This window comes from Leptodactylus fuscus, chromosome 1, assembly GCF_031893055.1.
Source record: "Leptodactylus fuscus isolate aLepFus1 chromosome 1, aLepFus1.hap2, whole genome shotgun sequence".
Lineage (NCBI taxonomy): Eukaryota > Metazoa > Chordata > Amphibia > Anura > Leptodactylidae > Leptodactylus > Leptodactylus fuscus.
In genome coordinates this window covers 78,158,042-78,178,066 of record NC_134265.1, presented here as the reverse complement: position 1 = coordinate 78,178,066, position 20,025 = coordinate 78,158,042, and the positions used below count along the sequence as shown (strand labels likewise).

The following is a 20,025-nucleotide window of genomic DNA, read 5'->3' as shown; positions in this document are numbered from 1 at the left end:
GTGGTGCCCAAGAGTGTGTCTGCATTATTAAGCGGCATGAGTGAAATTAATTGAGGCTGTTGTACAGAACGCCAGTCTTAATAAATCACCCCCGCCTCTCTCCCAATTTTCCAAAAATGTGCTAATTTTAAGGCAGTTTTTGTGTTGGAAAATGTGCCAACTGATAGGTTTTCTTTTTATGTAGTGATGGGTGAAACGTTGCTTTTCTAGCCTGTTCTGAGGTTTTGTAGTGCACGCAGTTTGCCCACATCTGCAGGGATCACCCCCGGCACAGGTCTCTGTTTTCATTTTTGAATCTCCACTTGACATTTCAATGTTGCCACTTTAATTAATATTGAATAAGCAATCTCCATATTATTGCAGGCAATGTTTGTAAAGGAATGAACTGCTATATAATAGAAGTAGAATATGCTAACACACAGGAAAATAAATACTTGTAAGTACAGTGACTCGCTGAAAAACACTTATTAAAATATTTAATATTAAAAGCTATGGAGCACCCTGCTGTTAGCCGGCAAGTACTCGGCGTCCACTTAAATCAGAAAGAACATTTGTACCAGTCTGCAGCAAATTTCAAGTAGGCTTTTTAATTTTAAGAAGGTATTGAATGTGTTCATAGTAATCTCAAAATTGCATGTATATTATTATAGTGTATCTATTATATTTAATGGACCTGGCAGGGATGTGCCTGTTCAGAACAGTGGTGCATAGGGCAGGGGAAGCTAGCTGCTGTGTAATTTGTCTTGGCCGCTTACTTAACAATTTACTATTAAAGGTTTTTATATTATATAGTAAAAATGCGTTCTGGTTTATAATATATATATATATATATATATATATATATATATATATATATATATATATATATATATATCTGCACAAAAGTTTTAAGCAGGTGTGAAAAAAAAACTGCAAAGTAAGGAGCATCAATAGTTTATTTTTGTGACTTATCAAATTTAAGTGAATGAACCAAATATAAATCTAATACAAATCAATAGACAGTGGCATGCAAAAGTTTGGACACCCCTGGTCAAAATGACTGTTATTGTGAACATTTAAGCAGGTTGAAGATAAAATGATCTTCAAAAGGCATAACATTAAAGATGACACATTCCCAATGAATTTTTGGAAAAAAAAATATAATTTTTCATATTTTACTAGAGATGAGCGAGTACTATGCAAAACTGCCGTTTCCAATAGCACGCTCCCATAGGAATGAATGAACGCAGCCGGAACGCCACTTGTGCCGGCGTACGGCTGCTTAACCCCCTGCGCACCGGCTGCGTCCTTTCATTCCTATGGGAGCGTGCTATTCGAAACAGCAGTTTTGCATAGTACTCGCTCATCTCTATATTTTACATTTTCAAAATAATAAAAAATGAAAATGGCCCAATGCAAAAGCTTTGGCACCATGAATGTCTAGTACCTAGTAGCAACCCCTTAGGCAAGTATCACAGCTTGTAAACGCTTTTTGTAGCCAGCCAAGCGTCTTTCAATTCTTGTTGGATTGTCATTCATTCGTCTTGCATGCACTGCACTTTTGAGGTGTAGCCACAGATTTTCTATGATGTTTAGATCAGGGGGATGTGAGGGCCATGGTAAAACCTTCATCTTGCTCCTTTTTAGGTATTCTATGGTGGATTTTAAGATGTGTTTAGGACCATTATCCATTTGTAGAAGCCATCCTCTTTTCAATTTCAGCTTTTTAACAGATGGGCAGCACGGTGGCTCAGTGGTTAGCACTGCAGCCTTGCAGCGCTGGAGTCCTAGGTTCAAATCCTGCCAAGGGCAACATCTGCAAGGAGTTTGTATGTTCTCCCCATGTTTGCGTGGATTTCCTCCGGGTACTCCGGTTTCCTCCCACACACCAAAGACATACTGATAGGGAATGTAGATTGTGAGCCCTATATGGGACAGTGACCTACAATATCTGTAAAGCGCTGCAGAATGTGATGGCGCTATATAAGTAAGCATAATAAATAAATAAATAAATAAGAAGGTGTTATGTTTTCTTCAAGATTTTGCTGAAATTTCATTGAATCCATTCTTCCCTCTGCTAAATATACCATTGGCTGCAACACATCACCCAAAACATGACTGATGCACCCCCTTGCTTAATGGTTGGAAATGTGTTTGTTTTTCCTGAAATTCTGTGCCCTTTTATCTACAAACATACCATGACTCTTTCATGAAGGCCATATTTGTGTAGGTATCACAGAACAGTAGAACAATGTACAACTCCAGCGGTGTGCAAAATCTTCCTGAAGGTCTTTTGTAGTCAAGCAAGGGTTATGATTTGCCACTCTGACAATCCTATGAGCAGATGTCTCTGAAATGTTTCTTGATCCTCTAGACCTTATCTTGACCTCCACTGCTCCTGTTAACTGCCCTTTCTTAATTACATTTGGAACTGAGGAAAGGTCAACTTGAAAACACTTTTCTATCTTCTTATAGCCTTCCCCTGCTTTGTGGGTCTCCACCATTTTCATTTTCAGCAGCTGCTTAGAAGAACCCATGGCTGCTGTTTTTTGGCGCAAGGTTAGGGGAATATTTATAAAGCTGTAAAATGTGCATCACTTGACCTTTCTTAATGATGATAGTGAACAAACCATAACCCTAACTGGTTAATGAATGTCTAAGACCTTGGTCAAAGTTATCTGAGCACACAAATCTACAAGGGTTCCCAAACTTTTACAAGGTACTTTTCCTTTTTTCACTCTAAAATTGTACTCAAGCCTAATAATACACTGATATTGCTTAAAATTACAGACAAGTCTGTATAATCTTTAAATTTATGCCTTTGGAAGATCATTCACAATAGCAGTCATTTTGACCAGGGGCATGCCACTGTATAGTGTGACCTCACTTTAGGAGAAGTGTCTTGAAAGCGATGATATGGCCACTATCAACATCATCGAATCCGTCTGGGATTACATGAAGAGACAGAAAGATTGGAGCAAGATTATATTAACAGAAGATCTGTGCTTAGTTCTTTAAGATGTTTAGAACATCCCCAACTGTGTTCAAGTGTACCTAGAAGTATCAATCATGTTTTGAAGATATAGAAATTTGGGTTAAGTCTCCTACATGTGCTTATAATATATATTTGTGTGAGCGATTAAGTGAAAGCTTGTTTTTGCTTAAAGGGGCTCTATCATTGGGAAAAGTCATTTTTAACTAATCACATAGTTGCATAGCCTTTAGAAATGCTATTCCACACCTTCCTTTAGTATGTAAATTGCCTCAGTGATTTCTGAACAAGTCCGTTTTTATTCATATGCTAATTAGACTGGTGCATGATGCTTCGTGCACCCACTTTGCTATTGCTTCCTATGCACAGGCTGTTGCTGCTGATGACTCAGCTTCCTGTTTGCACACACACATAGAAGATAATAGCAGGGACGAATGCTGCTGGGAACTTCCTGTGCTGGCTGGAAGCTCATTAGCATATGAATAAAAACAAACTTATTCAGAAACCACTGAGGTAATCTAGATACTAAAGGTAGGTGTGGAATAGCATTTCTAAAGGCTATGCAAGGATGTGATTAGTTAAAAATGACTTTTCCCAATGATAGAGCCCCTTTAAAGAAACTAAAATAACCTGAATGAGTTGACTCAGTGAAAAAAAGTTAAATATATTTGTTGCAAGCTTACTCATCCTACCTCCAAACTGTTCACTTCAGCAAAGAAATTGTTGATCATGGCTTGCATCGGGAGGAGGAAGCCTTGGTAGAATATGCAGACTCTTGAGGCAGGACTGAAAATCTGAATTGTGTTTCTTTGAAACGGCAAATTAATGTAATTGCCCAGTCTAATATTGATATTTATATGCACGCCTTCATATTAAAATTGTAACACCAAGAAGAAGAAGCCATATGGTCATACAAATCGAGAAGGTAGCAAGTGCCACTTAGATCACCAAATGATTAGATTTTTAAGCACCTAGCTCTTGTCTGTGGCATGGAGAAGGAGCATAAAAGCCAGATTGAAAGCAAAGTTTTTGTTACAACATGAATCCTCAAAGATTGGTTCAAGTGTTGTGGGATTATAGTGTGATGCCTCCTGCTCATGGACGTGCAACTTATCACCACTTGTCACAAACTAAGAGGGACAGAGTCCTTGAACTGAAAAAACATTGGTTTTCAGACTACCAAATTGCTATCCACATGGACTGAGATATCTGTACTTTTCAATGTTATGTGTCCTGGTGGGAGATTGACAATGAACTGGAACGATAGCAAAAGATATATGGAGGAACCTTTGCTGGAACTGGTACTGATGCAGTTCCAGGGACTAGGGCATTACTGAATCCAGCCATGTTGTTTGGATTGCCACCCTCTAGCTTTCAGAAATTGTCAGTATCTGAATGAAAGTATCTTATGGTTTATAGTTTTTGCGAGTGCTAAAATGATTTATCATTTAATTATGCTTCCCCGGTAACTACAATTTCAGGAATGTATCCTAGAATGGAAGATTTAAGTTGTGTTAAGTGCTTCATTTTAGGCAGCTTTTCTACCGTTTTCCTCCTAAATGAACAAGCCCTTGGTGATTAGGATGCTTCATAATTAACATGTCGTAATTAATAGCTCTGCCTGTTTAATGAGAATTTCTCTCCCCTCAATTATGACTGTTCTGGGATCTGGCACAAATCCAGCTTCATACTCATTTTTAATAGTTCTTCGAAATTCAGTCGGTTAGAAAGTCAGATTTTTATGAGAAAGGAATGTCACTAAAGGTTAAGAGGGCTCGTAAAAATAAATGCAGCAGCTAAAGAATGCAGCCATATCTCTTTGGATTTCTCTAGATTCACGATGGTTTAGTAGCTACTCTCAAACCATATCTAACATTCAGGCACACCATCTTTCTATGTAGATCTGTCCAGCCTTACCTTATGAAAATATGCCACGACTCTAGACACTATGCCTTATGGCATCTGTAACTGGTTATTTTTATGTTTCTTGGTTACTAACTAGTGTGCTCTGCTTTCCCTCCATTGATGAGCCATCCCAATCTAGTGTTTTTATATTACATTGTTGTGACATGCTAAGTAATTTCTTAGGCTGCTGTTCACATTACAACCACTGAATGGACACATATAGACACATGTAACATAAACAACTCCTGACATAGTAACAAAAGTAGACAATATATTTTTACAAAGTGCCACGTAGGCCTAATTCACATCTGCCTTCAGTATTCCTTCTGGGGAGTACACTTGGGGACCACCCAAACGGAATACCGAATGCATTGGCAAGCGGTGAGCTTATTGAAAGCACAGGGACCCCATGGACTAATGGATTCCGTGTGTTTTCCGCGCAGTGTCCGCATGGTACATGCGAACAGAAAAGTACTTCATGAACTACTTTCCTGTCCGCATGACTCATGCGGACACCACGCGGAAAACACACAGACCCCATTATAGTCTGTGGGGTCCATGTGCTTTCAGTGCTCACAGTTTGTCAATGTGTTCAGTACTTCTTTCGGGGAGTCTCCATGCTGACTCTCCATGCTGACCGAACGAAGATGTGAACCAGGCCTTATACAAGGATATGTCAAGCCAAGGGCTCAGTTATTATGAAAACTGAGCCATGTGATTGATTGACTTTGGTTGGTATCCTTACTATATACTCTAAACTGGGATTATTGTCTCTCTTGATTCCTAATATTATAAGGACTGGATCATAAATATTGGCATATTTATGCCTAAGATCCATGTACCTTGTGATTGAGAGACATATCAACATTGGTCTGAACATGGGATGGGAGAGGGGAGGGGCATTTCTATCTTCTCAGCCTCTATAAGTTTACACACAGCTTTGCTGCTCTGTGTTCTCTGTCTGTGCACTTCTCAGAGAGGAGTCTGTGGCTTCTCACAATGAGAATCTTACTTTTTTGCTTCTGACTATCTGCTTGTGTTATTGCTAATGGAATATAAGTCATAGGCGGCAAGCAGCTTACCTGGATGTGCATAAACTTCTCCTCTCTTTTTCTGCATCAGGGATCATTTTAGAATAGGTTATCTCACAAGATTGAGAAAATACATCAATTAACAGCCACCTCCTGTCTTCTCCATAGACTTGTATGAGTGAAGATAAGGAGGAGGAGAGCAGCCTAATAAATGGAGAAGGAAACCTATTTCTTTAATAAGATATACTACAAAATCTCTTATGCTTTCATGTACTATTCATTTATAATTGGAGGTACTTTTTATCTTTGAGTGCTTCTGTGATGTCTGAATTTCCATGATTGTCTTATTTTCCTTCCACCATTAATGTGGCAGCAACATTCTATAAGAGGGTTGTCTTTTTGGCTCAGTTTTATACCTTAGCTAGCCCCTACATCTAGACAGACTCACTTACCTATATTTCTGCGCCAGAGAATCAGTGGAGTTGCAACAATGTGCACACTTCCATATCACTTTCTTGTGGCTGGGTATCCCATTTTAGCTCCCTTTGCAAGAATATCCGTGAAACATCCATTAGTAAAATTTACTACACCATCCAATAGTAAAAATTAAGTCATCAGCCATCAGAGCACACCCATACACCCCAACTACTTACTCACTAATCACGTATGCCCCCAACTAATTTCAAAACATTCACCAGATTTAGTCACAGAAACTTCCCCAACTTACATACACAACATCCTCTCCCCAACCCACTATTGAGTAATCCCATGCATTTGACACTTATTTGGGGCATCAGCAGTGGCGTAATGAAAGTCTTGTGGGCACTGGTGCAATCTTTTGTCAAGGGCCCCCTACCTCATCAGAACAGCAATGGTTATGGGTGCTAAGGAGTTTAATCAACCTTAGTGTGGTTAGGGTAATCTGGGGGTCTCCTTGGTTTATGGACCAGATGGAAGCTGCAATCTCAATACTGATGCCAGTGATTATGTACCCCCTAAGACCCCTGGGCCCCAGTGCAACTGCACCCTCTGCACCCACCTCAAGTCACTCCTCTGGGTACCAGTCTACAAAATGCCAGAAATGAAAATCAGTTTGCCTAGGACAGTTCTCCAGACTCCCTGATAACTTGTCCAAACTATGTTTTGTCCGGACTTCTGCAATGCATTATGATTATGTAGCTAGACCGTCTATACATTATACTGTTTCTGTTGCATCAGTATGACAGCAAAGCTGCTAGGATTAGATCTGTAATGCCTCAGATGTGCCCAGGTCTTTTTGTTGTAACCTCTCCAGTCCTGTACCTGAGGAGGTAATGAACAGAATGTTTACAAGGCAATGTGGAATATGCATGAGTCTGCTATTATCCATTGTCTGGAAACAGGTACATACTGCTTACAATGTGCAAACACAAAATAATGAGCAAATGCTTAGTATTCAGTTTGCATTATCTGCCATGTCGAGAAAGCTTAAAGAAGGCTTTTTAGAAAGTTATATTTCCTGACACTTAGGCACAGTTTCCAGCAACATGTTGTGACTCTGATTAGAATTTTGTGAGCCGGTCTATCCATTCTATGCAGAGTGATTATTGCCTTCTGTATCAGTTTCAGTTATGATGTACGTTGTGTGCCAGTATACTTGGAACAGTTTTTTTGGCAAGCTCTTTCCTAGATTATAAAAAGGTGTTGACAAATCTCCCAGCATGTATTTAGCCAATAAAAATATTTTTTATACTAACTGAAGAATAACAATATATGTGAAATGGATCAAAATATATTTGTACAAAAACATTCTGATACATATATGTTGTCCTGTTGACTTATCCTCACCTGAATCTGACTAGACTGCAGTAACTAGGCACAGCCACTATGGACAAGGACAGAGCTGTGCCCACTTCTGGAGCACAAGACTCTCCTCAACCAGCTGATGGTAGGGGTGCTTGAATTTCGACCCCCACTGATCTGATATTAATGAATTAAACCTAAAAATAGGTCATCATCAGTATTGTCCCTCAAACGCCCTGTAAGAACCGACCCATGTCATGAGCTTTACAGACTAAAGTCACCTTGGCAGTCTTTTATTGTACTGCAGATGCAACTCACATGAGAACTCATACAACACTTCCTTGTACAAGACAGGCTAAAGAGTACATGATCATTGTGTTTGTGGCAAATTTTAATATTTCTTGAAGTTGTTGAGTTCATCCACATTGCTTACATTTTCTCCTCTTTTTTCCCTGTCTAGGAGAGTAGAGTACTTCGGACAGTTCCTCTTTTGGCATCTTGTCTCCCTGAAGATAAATGTAAGGTCTTGATTGGTCGGCGGTTTGGAGAAGAAAGGTAAGGGCATGATTTCCATTCTTTTTATATGTTAACATAGTTTTAATTATTGAATAATTATTGATTATTATTACAATAAGGCTAAGTTCATACATGAATTCCGTGTGGTGAAATTTGTTCCGGAAAAAAAACGCCTCCTAATTAGGAAGCGGTTTTTGGACCTTGAAGTGTTTTTTGGAGCATTCAGAAAACACCATGCGGTTTTCCCCTCCCAGCCAGATAATGGACCGTAAAAAACCATGTCTCGTTTTTTGGTCGCTTTTTTTTTTTGCCAAAAACAGCGACCAAAAACCATGACGCGGTTTCCGCCTCCCATTCACTTCTATTGACCTCCTGAGGCGGAATCCGCCTCAAGAAAGGTCATGTCGATTCTTTTTTGCTGCTAGCGGAAAAATGAACGCTAGTGGTCTCCATAAACCACCATTGTGAGGGGGCAGATTATGACATGGATTCCACGCCATAATCTGCCCCCTCTGCGCCCGTATAAAGATTGCATACTAATAGTAGCATTGATATAACATAATACTGTTTTATTACAACTTTTGATTTATTGGAGTGAGAAAAGGAATGAACTATTGTAGTGGCCATATTTAGAACCTCCAAATTCAAGTGAAAAGGTCTCTAAAACTTTGAATGGTTCCGTAAAAACAAACAGCAATAAAGCTGACAACAATATAAAGTATCTACTTATACACCTTACTGCCATAGGTTGGTGGTCTGGCAAGGATCTTATAAAGTATATAATACAAAAAAAACCTCACCTGTAAAAGTGGTAAAGAGGCACCAAAAATAAACTGGCATATTGATAAAGATTCCCCCAGTTCTCTGCACAAAGGATTGCAACTGTACATTGATACTCTTTTGGAAGATAAATGAGTGTTTAAAGCAGACAATGTGAAAAAGAAGAATGGCTGTCAGCAAAAAAAAGTATTTCAGTTAAAGGCATACAGAGATCCATTCCTCACTATAATTTTTACCTCCTCCCTTCCTTTCCAGATATGGGGCTTGTTACCTCAGAGGACAATCTAAAGCTTCACAGAACCTGCCAGTGGCTTTGGCTTATAATTAAAAAGAACATTTGTAAAGGTTTTTAATGCCAAATTGCATTGTTAAGCCGGTTGCTGCCATTAATAATGGGAATTTGCACTCCTAGAAACAACAGACCCAAGAGCTATTGTTAATTATTGGCTTTTTAATTGCTGATTAACTGTGAGAGGGTCAGTCATTGCCTTCAGCCCGAAACATGCATGGAATACCAGAAATCTTCATTAAAAATGGCTTCCTAATAGAGGAATACCAAATGTTGTTAAATCAAGAGAACTTTAAAGGTAGTGATTGTGGGGGACAGTCTTACGTATCATGGTAGTACATTCCAGAGCATATGGGATGCACGGAAGAAATCTTGGAGGCAGTTGTGTGTTGAGTGGATAAGTGAAAAGTGAAGGAGGAGACCGTGAGAGAATTGGAGATTACATTTTTTTTAGTTGGAGGTGGCAAAAAGTGTTGAGGACTTGGTTGTGTTACTTGAAGGACTGGGCAGAATCAAAAGTTTCTGGAACTGGGGTAAGTGTGGAGCCATTAACTTTCATAGGTGAGTCAGGGCAGCGGGGCTGCTTGAGGTGAGGGGAAGGTAATGAACTTTGTTTTCTCCATATTGAGTTTGAGACAGGAGAAGAAGGATGCTATAGCACAGTGGTTCTCAAGGAACGGTACCCATACCCCTGGGTATTTCCAGGGGTTCATGCTGCAGTGAGAGCTCCCTGACCCCAGGGTAAAATGATCAGAGGTTCAGAGGGAGGTGATCAAGCATTAAAAAAAATGTGTTACTCACCTCCCCTAGGTTCTGATGCTGCTCCCCATGATGTTCTGGCCTCTGCAGATGACATTAGGGACCACTGAGGCCTGTGATTGGGCCTCAGTGGTCCTGTTGGCCACATGACACTGTGAAGTCCCTTACATTATCTGTGGAGGCTGGAGGAGTATGAGAAGCAGTACCAGAACCCAAGGCAGTTGAGTAACACTATTTTTGTGTTTATTCATCTTCCTTGGGTCTCCAATCATTATACTCCAAGGGTCTTAAGAGACCCCAGAGTATAATAGTAGTGATGAACTCTCAAAATACTGTATGGGAGCCACTATGAAAAATTATATTGCGCGGAAGGGCCTCTCTGAGACATTATACTGTATGAAGGCCACTATGGTACATTATACTGTTTGAATCTTTGGTATGAGTGGTGGAAATGGACATTCTTCCTTAGCAGCCAGAGACTCATGGTACCCTTAATCTGCCCTGTTAGCATCACTGAACATGAGGGCCATTGTGTATGGTGGCTCTGTGGGGGCCATTTTATTGTATGTGGGGGGGGGGGGCACTGTGAGATTTAATATGTGCAGGCCATTATATTACATGTAGGGCACTGATGTGGGAGGGACATTATACTACATGTGGGTGCATCAATGCAGCTATTATATTGAGTGTGAGGGCACTGATGTGGACATTCTACTGAGGGAGAGGGAGCCATTATACTACATGAGGGCACTGAGGTGGCCATTACATAATCAGTAAAAGCTCCAAATGAATTCTTATTTTATTACCAGTTATAAGTGATCACTACTTTGGGGGTACTTGGGTAGGGGGATTTCTCACTTAGGGGTACTTCACTTGTAAAAGTTATAGCTGGAAATAGTAGGGTTCCCAGGAAAGAGCCTTGAAAGATGCATAGAGAAAAAGATTGCGGTGAGGGAGGGGATGTGTTTGGTAGATGTTAAATGTGTGGTTGGTGAGGTAGGAAGAAATGCAGCAGAGGGCGAAGTCTGAGAGAGTTTCCAACAGCCATGAACTGTGCCAAAGGCTTTTATTTAGTAGAAACAGCACTTAACAAAAACGCCTTTAATGTGAACAGAGCCTTTTGTGTAGATGAATTATTGTTATCCAAATGGAAAGTAACCTTGTCCACTAGTATTCACACTAGAGTCTTCCTATCATAATTTTCCTTAGAATTGTAACTGCAATATATGGAATCTATGTATGATATATTGTTGCTTTAGAACTTTTCGTCTACATTTTCAGTAACCTCAAACTTAATCTCTAAGTAGATGCTCATGGCAGAAGTTTCCTACCTTGTGATGTTTTGTGACCTTCACCCTTGGTAGATATTGGATGGCACCCCTTCTGGAATTATATTCAGCTCATAAACATACAGATGGAGGAGATTGGTTGTCCTTGCATAGTTAAGCATGAGCGGCGCTGATTTATAGCAAACAAACTGTTGCAGATATAAAAGATTTGTAGTATAGATATTTACTTCAGTCATTGTGTGGAATATGCTGATATCCCGAATTAACTGCGGTGTGCATGTATCATCCGCTCCGCACACTCAGCTGTTGTGCCCTTTCTTTTTGATTTGTTTCCAGTCTGCTAAGTAATCTGCCCTTGGTCATTTCTATTTCTGCAAGTCTGAGATTTATTTTCTAAACTGCATAAGGAGCAGACCTTTAAGACGGAATAATTTGGCAGCTAATGTGTGAACATTTTGATGTGTTTTTTTCCCCCTTTAAATGATTGCAGGCAGACACTAAACTGTGAAAGTACATGTATCGCTATTGGACGCCATATCTATGCCATTCCTCAGGCGGACTTTCCCTGGTTTAATGGTACACTACTGAAAATGTCATTTTGTTTGTGTCTTAATAAGGCATTACAAGGTGAATGCTGCTGAGGCACCATACTTTTCCCTACTCACGCTGCTTAATTCATGTTTCCTTCAGCTCTTTTATATATTACAAAGCCATAAAAGTTTCAGCTTCTACACAGTAGTAAAACGGCAATAGTGTCTGTTAATACTCTAATATTCCGCTATTCCAAACTGAGATTTATATGGCATGACTGTGTTTGTACTATATTGTACTTGAAGCACAGATAAAAGGCCATTTATCAAGGGAATAAGTTTAGTGCTGGAAAACAGAGGGCTGTAAGGAAGCTGGAAATATTGCACTACAGGGATTTTTTCTCCCCAGTTTTATGTCATTGGAACAAGGGTAGAAGTTTGTGCTGAATAGAATTAGTGAATAGTTTTCTGTCATCTTTTATACAGAATTTTACAATAGTGAATTGAAATAATACTTTTCTTAAAGAGAGTTTGTCACGGTAGTAACTTGGTTATAAACCTAATCCCAGTACCTTGTAGAGGTGATTCTACAGTTTCCAAATGTCCCCCTTTTATATAAGTCACAATTTTATTCATATACAAAATTGGATAAAAGTGCTTGGCTAGAGTTGAGACCAGGCAAGCTAAGGTACGCCCCCAAGCTTGTACCCTCATTTACATATACATGCAACAGTAATTGTAATGAAAATGGGGCTTCAAAGCTGAATAAAGTTGGGTTCACATCTGCGTTCAGTGAGGGCTTGAAGTTTCTGTTCCCCACTCCTGTGTGATGGACTCTTCTCTCTGCATTTTTCAGATGGAAACCAGGCATACCCCATTATAGACTATGGCGTCCACGGGTTGCCGCAAGTAACCGCTTTGTAAGCAGGTTGGGTTTCCATTTTCGGGTCCCTAAGTGGACCTGAAGAACGGAAACCTGAGCGCAAGTGTGAACCTAGAGTAATAGAGACTTATTTGGAAACTGTTGAATCACCTATACAAGGTACTAGTATTACCAATATCCTGCTAACAGCCTTCCTTTAACCCCTTAGCGACCCTTGACGTAACTGTACGTCATGGGTCGCATGGGGATGTATGGAGCGAGCTCACACGCTGAGCTCGCTCCATACACGGCAGATGCCGGCTGTATCATACAGCCAGGACCTGCCACTAACAGCAGCGGTCGGTGCCCGAGCCGATCGCTGCTGTTAACCCCTTACACACTGCGGTCAAACGTGACCGCAGTGTGTAAATGGCGCCGGCGGCACGGGCGCCGCCATGTTTTGCCGATCGCCGCCCTCCTGAACGTCACATGAGGGCGGTGATCGGTTGCTATGACAGCCGGAAGCCTATTGAAGGCTTCCAGGCTTGTCTCTGCACGAGATCTATTAGACGATGCCAGAGGCCAGAGGCATCGTCTAATAGAAGTGCTGCGATTTTCCTATTCACTGCAATACTGTAGTATTGCAGTGAATAGTATGGGCGATCAGACCCCCTAGGTTTCAAGGTACCTAACGGGTCTGATCATAAATGTAACAGAAGAAAAAAAAAAGTTTTTAAAAGTATTAAAAAAATAAAAAAATATAAAAGTTCAAATCACCCCCCTTTCCCTAGATTAGCTATAAAAGTAATTAAAGAACATTAAACATAAACATATTAGGTATCCCTGCGCTCTAAAATGCCCGAACTGTTAGAATATTAAAACATTTATCCCGTACTGCGAACGGCGTAGCGGCAAAAAAAATAAAAACAGCCAAAAAGCGTTTTTTTCAACACTTTGCCTCCTATAAAAAATTGAATAAAAAGTGATCAAACCATTAGATCTTTCCCCAAATGGTATCAATAGAAACGTCATCTTGTCCCGCATAAAAAGACACCACAACCAGCTCCATACATGGAAATATGAAAAAGTTACAGGTGTTAGAACATGATGACACAATTTTTTTTTTCTATTTTGCAAAGTTTATCATTTTTTTAAAAGTATCAAAACATTTCAAATACTATATAAATTTGGTATCACCGCGTTCGTACTGACACGTAGAACACAGGTAACATGTCATTTGTACCAAACAGTGAACGCTGTAAAAATTAAACCCATAAGAAAATGGCGCAAATGCATTTTTTTCTCCAATTGCACCTCATTCTGAATTTTTTTCCAGCTTCCCAGTACATTGCACAGCATATTGAATGGTGCCATTACAAAGTACAATTTGTCCCACAAACAATAAGCCATGATGTGACTCTGTGAACTGAAAAATGAAAAAGTTATGGCTCTTGAAATGTGAGGAGGGAAAAACGAAAATGCGAAACCAAAAAATGGCCTGGTCCTTAAGGGGTTAAAGAGCAAAAGCTTCCAATTCCACTCTCAATTGGCTAAGATCAAATGTGTCACCTTGAAAGTGCTGACTAAATTACAGGCATCATGTTTTAGCTCAAATGTACATGATCATACGTATGTACTGGTTTGTAATAAAAAAATAAATAAATTTAAAAAAAGGATCAGATTGCACCCAGATGATATCCATTAAACGATATCTCATACTTCAGGATGATTTTCAGTTTTAATCTCATTTCCACAGTTTTTTTTTTTTTTTAAAGGAACTAACAAAAGTTCAGTGAGCTGATGCAAGAACAAGGAGTCAGATATATCATATGCAGTTTTCTTCATCTTACCTAGCGCCGCACCTCCCATGAGGCGACCTGAACCGACCGCTTCAGGCGGTGCTATGCCAGGGCCACGGGGACGACGGCATTTTTGCTGACGTCTGCTTCAGGCGGCAGAAAGCCATGGTTCCATGGTTCACCCCTGATCTTACCAACCCACTACTGACTACAGTGCCGCGGGAGGAGAAAGTCTACATGAAAGATATCAGACTATGGGGCAGGGCTAATGGTGATTTCACAATTCTGATGAAAATCAGAATCGGGATTTTATGAAAAGGCGAATTAAAGTGGTTGTCCAAGATAACTTGAAATCTCTACACTAATCTAAATGCCCTCCCCCCTCCTACATTCTAAATAATTAGAAACATTTTCTGATTATCCGGTGATGATCCATTTCCCCATTTTCGAAAACAGATTGTCACTACTCCTCCCCTCCCTCATCCACTCCATTATACTTACCCTCCACGCTTCTTCCAGCCAGACAGCTTCACCCTCTGTAATAATTTTTGCAGGGTGCACAATCTTCTCCTCTTCTCCAAGCACTTGTGCACTGCTGCTGGTATTTCACCTCTACTGTGCATCCACTGGAGGAGAAGAGCTCACACAGACAGAATCAGTATAGGAGGAGGGGCCGACTCACAAGAAGAAGCGTGGAGGGTAAGTATATAATATGGGTCAGGGTTGGGCTGAGTAGGTAGGGAAGGGCGGGATAGAGGAGTTGTATGGGGGGGAGTGAGGAAGGTGGGGGAGTAAGGTGAGAGGGGTTAGTAAAGAAGTTACATAACAGGAAGCAGAAGCATGTAAACAATAGCAGGAGACACAGGATCTCCCACAGACACCCAGAAATCATTCGCAAGTTTTGAATAGTACTTGCTCATCTCTAGGACCGCTCATTGGACTCCTAAGCATAGAGCAATAAGCTACAAGTTGCAATGAACATTTTGCCGCAAAACTATATATCAATCTGCTCAGCTAATCTAGCTCTATACTATACTTCTAGCACTTTGGTCTGCTCATTGAACTTGACAAATTCCTTTTTAAGTTATTATCCTATGCAAAAAAGTAATCAGCAGTGGATTAAAGATGCAAAATAAAGCGGTTTCAAAAATGCATGGCTTGTCTGTTTGCATTTGTGGTTACATGATCACGGAAATTCGGACGTTTTTGGGAAGCTTCTGACACATAGCTGTGTGTAGGCAACTTCATCCTCCTTCTTGTGTGTCAGAATGTGAATAGTGACGTGTGTGAAGAGATGGGCTGCCTGGCTCAGTCCCATAGCACCAGTGCTCAGACATGAGTCCTTACTTAAAGTTCCTAATACTAATCACATATGCCCTGCTACTGTGCCTGCTCAACCGCTGGTTTAATGTCCAGCTGCGGCACCAATCTATACACCAGAATCAGAAAAATAACAGGGGTGAGAGATCAAAGGTTAAAATCTGCAGCAGAGAGAGAGGCCTGATAAATGGAGATAGAAGCACTTATCTTTAATAATAAAATATATCACAAAGTTTCTTATATTCACTTGTACTGTTCATGTACGAAAAGATGTTTTATAATGGGAGGTATGGTTCAAGGCTTCACATTTACAGATATATGTTGTTTTCTTGGTTACTCATGTCCAGATATGTCTCACAAATTGATTATTGCCTTCACAACAATATGCTATAGTTTTCTATGTGCGGCTGTCTAGTAGTTGTGCTGTGAGTTGTAGCCTTTCAGTGCTTTTCCTAGCAAGTTGCAATCGTGACATGCTAAGTAAATGTTGGACATATCTTTATGTTAGAGGCTTCTGTAGGAGAGAAGTGGATTCTGGCAATCGGTAAAATAAGCCCCAAGAAAAGGTTTTAAGATGCAAAAAAATTAAGATTTAAAATAAACTCCAAAATAACAGTCTACAAATAGGACGGTGGAGTTGGAGCCAATTTTGGCTGGAATTAGAGCCAAAAAAAAAAATTCGGGCTTCAAAATAAAATCATAAAATTTAATGATATAGTACACTTATAAATACTATATAATATAATGAATTAGAAGCATCATTTGTCTGAATGAGCGTGACTGTCAGCCATTTATGAAATATAGCAATATCTACAATAGGGAGACTCTGATACTCATCATTTGAGAAGAATGGCGTTTCCCCCACCAGATAAAAATATCTGGTTTTCTATTAAAATCCTATGTAAAGGGCCTCTAACCCCATTTACATAATTTACTCCCTGTCCTCTGGCCTAGGATGGCAGCAGCCAAGTGGGTAACAAGGGTATTTGTAATGACCTGCACTCATCCATATATTCTGGGATTTAGATATGACACATACTTTACAAACTGTAGATTTAGTTTCTTATGTCTGTGTTAAAGGGATTCTACCATTAAAAACTTTTTTTTGTCTTTGACACGTCAGATTAGCCTTAAGAAAAGCTATTCTTCTCCTACCTTTAGATGTCTTCTTTGCCCCACCGTTTGGCTAAAATTCCGTTTTCCGTTGGTATGCAAATGAGTTCTCTTGCAGAACTGGGGGTGGACCCCAGCGCTCAAACAGCACTGGGGGTGTCCCCAATTCTGCGAGTGAACTCTCCAGCGCTGCCTCCATCTTCTTCTGGAACGACCTCTTCATGCGTCTTCTTCCGGCGCAGGCGGTGAAATTTGTAGGCTTCAGGCAGATCCGACTGCGCATGCCCACATGCCACAAGAAAATAGCCGCTTACTTATTGTGTAAGCGGCCATTTTTCTTGTCGCCGCAGGCATACGCAGTCAGCTTTGCCCGAGGTCTACAAGTTTCACCGCCTGCGCCGGAAGAAGACGCATGAAGAAGACGTTCCAGAAGAAGATGGAGGCGGCACTGGAGAGTTCTCTTGCAGCATTGGGGACACCCCAAGTGCTGCGAGAGAACTCATTTGCATACCGACGGAAAACAGAATTTTAACTGAATGGTGGGGCGAAGAAGACATCTAAAGGTAGGAGAAGAATAGCCTTTCTTAAGGCTATTCCGACATGTCAATGACAAAAAAAAAAAAAAGGTTTTTAATGGTAGAATCCCTTTAAAAAAGACTGGATGTGTTTAATGTTTTTCAACTAGTACTGTAAGATTTGTGTATTAGATGTGCCCTGATATTTGTGCTTTGGTCACAAAGAGATGAGCAACCCCATAACATGTTTCTATCCCTGTTTACATAAGAATAAAACAATTGCAAAGCAAAAAGTAAAGCCAGAAAAATCCTCTTAGTAGTAGTTATTTATGATGATGATTATCATTATTATTATTATTATAGTTCTTTGTTATTAACTTTAGAAATGATAGAATTTTGTGTATTATTTATCACCATAATATGACATCTTATTTCTATACAAAGCTTTAGAATCCACTAATAGTGATTACATAGATGTTATAAAATAAAAATTATGACTCATTTTTCCAAGAAAAACCTCCATTTATGCCTAATGTACCTAATTTTCTTTTGTTAGAACACAACCTTGTCTCCAGTGATTTCTACAAATTCATTTAATGCATCATATATATTACTTACTCTCCTATACTTACTATATGGTTGCAGGGTCATAGTTTATTTTTTTAATATTATGTTTTAGAATTTTTTTGTGGGTGTTTTTTTTTTACGTCATAATTTTAATATTGGCTAAAATTACATCCAGTTATAACAGACACTATCAGGCTGCTATTTGGACATCATGCCAACCCAGAGACTGGGTAATTACATGTGTAAAAATACAATGTTACCGAATAGAGTCCCTTTTTGTTCACAGCTTCTCACCTTTGCTTTTAGATATCCAGAACTAGCAGCCATTTGCAGGAAACCTGGTACTTTCATCCTTTATCCTGGAGCTGAAGCAGCTAATTTGGAAGAGCTGTCCCTAGAAGACAATCATCACCCACACTCCCTCATCATAATAGATGGCACATGGAGTCAGGCCAAAGACATATTCTACAAAAATTCTCTTTTTCGGCTGCCAAAGCAGGTAAATCAGGCTTATCCTACTATAAAATTAGTGGCCGCGCGTGTTCCATAGATCACGTACCTCTTAGTTTGGGTTTATTTATAGAGAAACGCTATTCATGAATCATGGAGAGTAACAAGACAATGACAGACAGTTTTCCGGCTTGCTTACACCTATATTTGACGTTGTCATAACTCTGCTCCTTCAGGGATGATTTTGGAAATATTTTTTATGATATGATGAAAAGCCCGGCTGGTAAGTTATAGCAGAAGGGAACACTGACACTTGAGCTTTGCTGTAATTTTTTATATCATTTTTAACCTCTCCTGAACTGTTTGGAGAAAAAAATGGAAATTAAAAGTGTTTGTTTTCTTAAAAATGGCGCTTTTTTATTTATTTATTTTTAATAAAGATGAGGATCAGGTAGAATACATACATTTTATACACCAGATTTCACACAGGCTATATTTGGTAAATTATATTTTTTGTTGGGGTCACGGTGAAGAGCGAACCTGTGGCTAGTTGTCGGCTTGCACGCATATCCCTGTCATATATCATTTTCTAAGGACACATTTATATGGCGTGTGCTGAGAACAGAATCAGTCTGTTGTTGCTTACTTTCTGTCCTTGTGACAATAGTTTCTGTTCCATCTATAAAAGACAGAGATTGCATTGACCTAAATCGTTGCAGTCATTTTCCTCCAATCTAGCAGTGCAACCTTTTGCTAACTTTATTGTATTTGAGCGCTTTGTCTTTTAGTGTTCAGGTAATTGTAGTGTTGTAATAGAACAGTAATTTCCTGTAAGCTAATATTACATTCAGAGCTGTCATCGATGTGCATACTTATGTGTAAAGTCAATTGTGGAGTCATTTGGTAATGGATACTTTGTTATATCTACTGGATTATTAGATATTTATGTTAAGCATATACATTTTCATGCCTAAAATATTTACTATGCAGAATCATTTTCTGTCTTCTCTATACTGTAGATGTTTTCATAGATAAATAACCTTAGATAGACTGTCAGCAGTTTTGACTACTCAAAAACTGCTGACACGACTGGATGGGCCTTGTGTACAGAAGTTGAAACCTATCTATGTAGGTGAGCGATCATGATTAGAGATGAGCGAACAGTAAAATGTTCGAGGTTCGATATTCGTTTCGAGTAGCCCCTCAATATTCGACTACTCGAATCGAATATCGAACCCTATTATAGTCTATGGGGGGAAAATGCTTGTTTCAGGGGTAGGCAACATTCGATCAAATTATACTTACCAAGTCCACGAGTGAGGGTCGGGCTGGATCCTCTGAGAAGTCTTCTCCGTGCAGCGTCCCCGCGGCATCCTCCGGTTCTGAATTCACTCTGCCAGGCATCGGGCCTGGGCAGAGCCGACTGCGCATGCCCGCACTACAAGTGGACATGCGCAGTCGGCTCTGCCCAGGCCCGATGCCTGGCAGAGTGAATTCAGAGCCGGAAGACGCCGCGGGGAAGCTGCACGGAGAAGACTTCTAAAGGT

At 39.9% G+C, this 20,025-nt stretch overlaps 1 protein-coding gene across 1 annotated transcript in view; it reads left to right on the top strand.

Annotated features, from left to right (window-relative positions):
* DTWD2 (DTW motif tRNA-uridine aminocarboxypropyltransferase 2) overlaps positions 1 to 20,025 on the top strand; it is a 171,309-nt gene that overhangs the window by 88,252 nt on the left and 63,032 nt on the right. The window contains exons 3-4 of the mRNA XM_075272260.1: positions 8,150 to 8,244; positions 18,335 to 18,527. Of these exons, the coding sequence (XP_075128361.1) occupies positions 8,150 to 8,244; positions 18,335 to 18,527 (288 nt within the window). The remainder of the gene's footprint in view (positions 1 to 8,149; positions 8,245 to 18,334; positions 18,528 to 20,025) is intronic.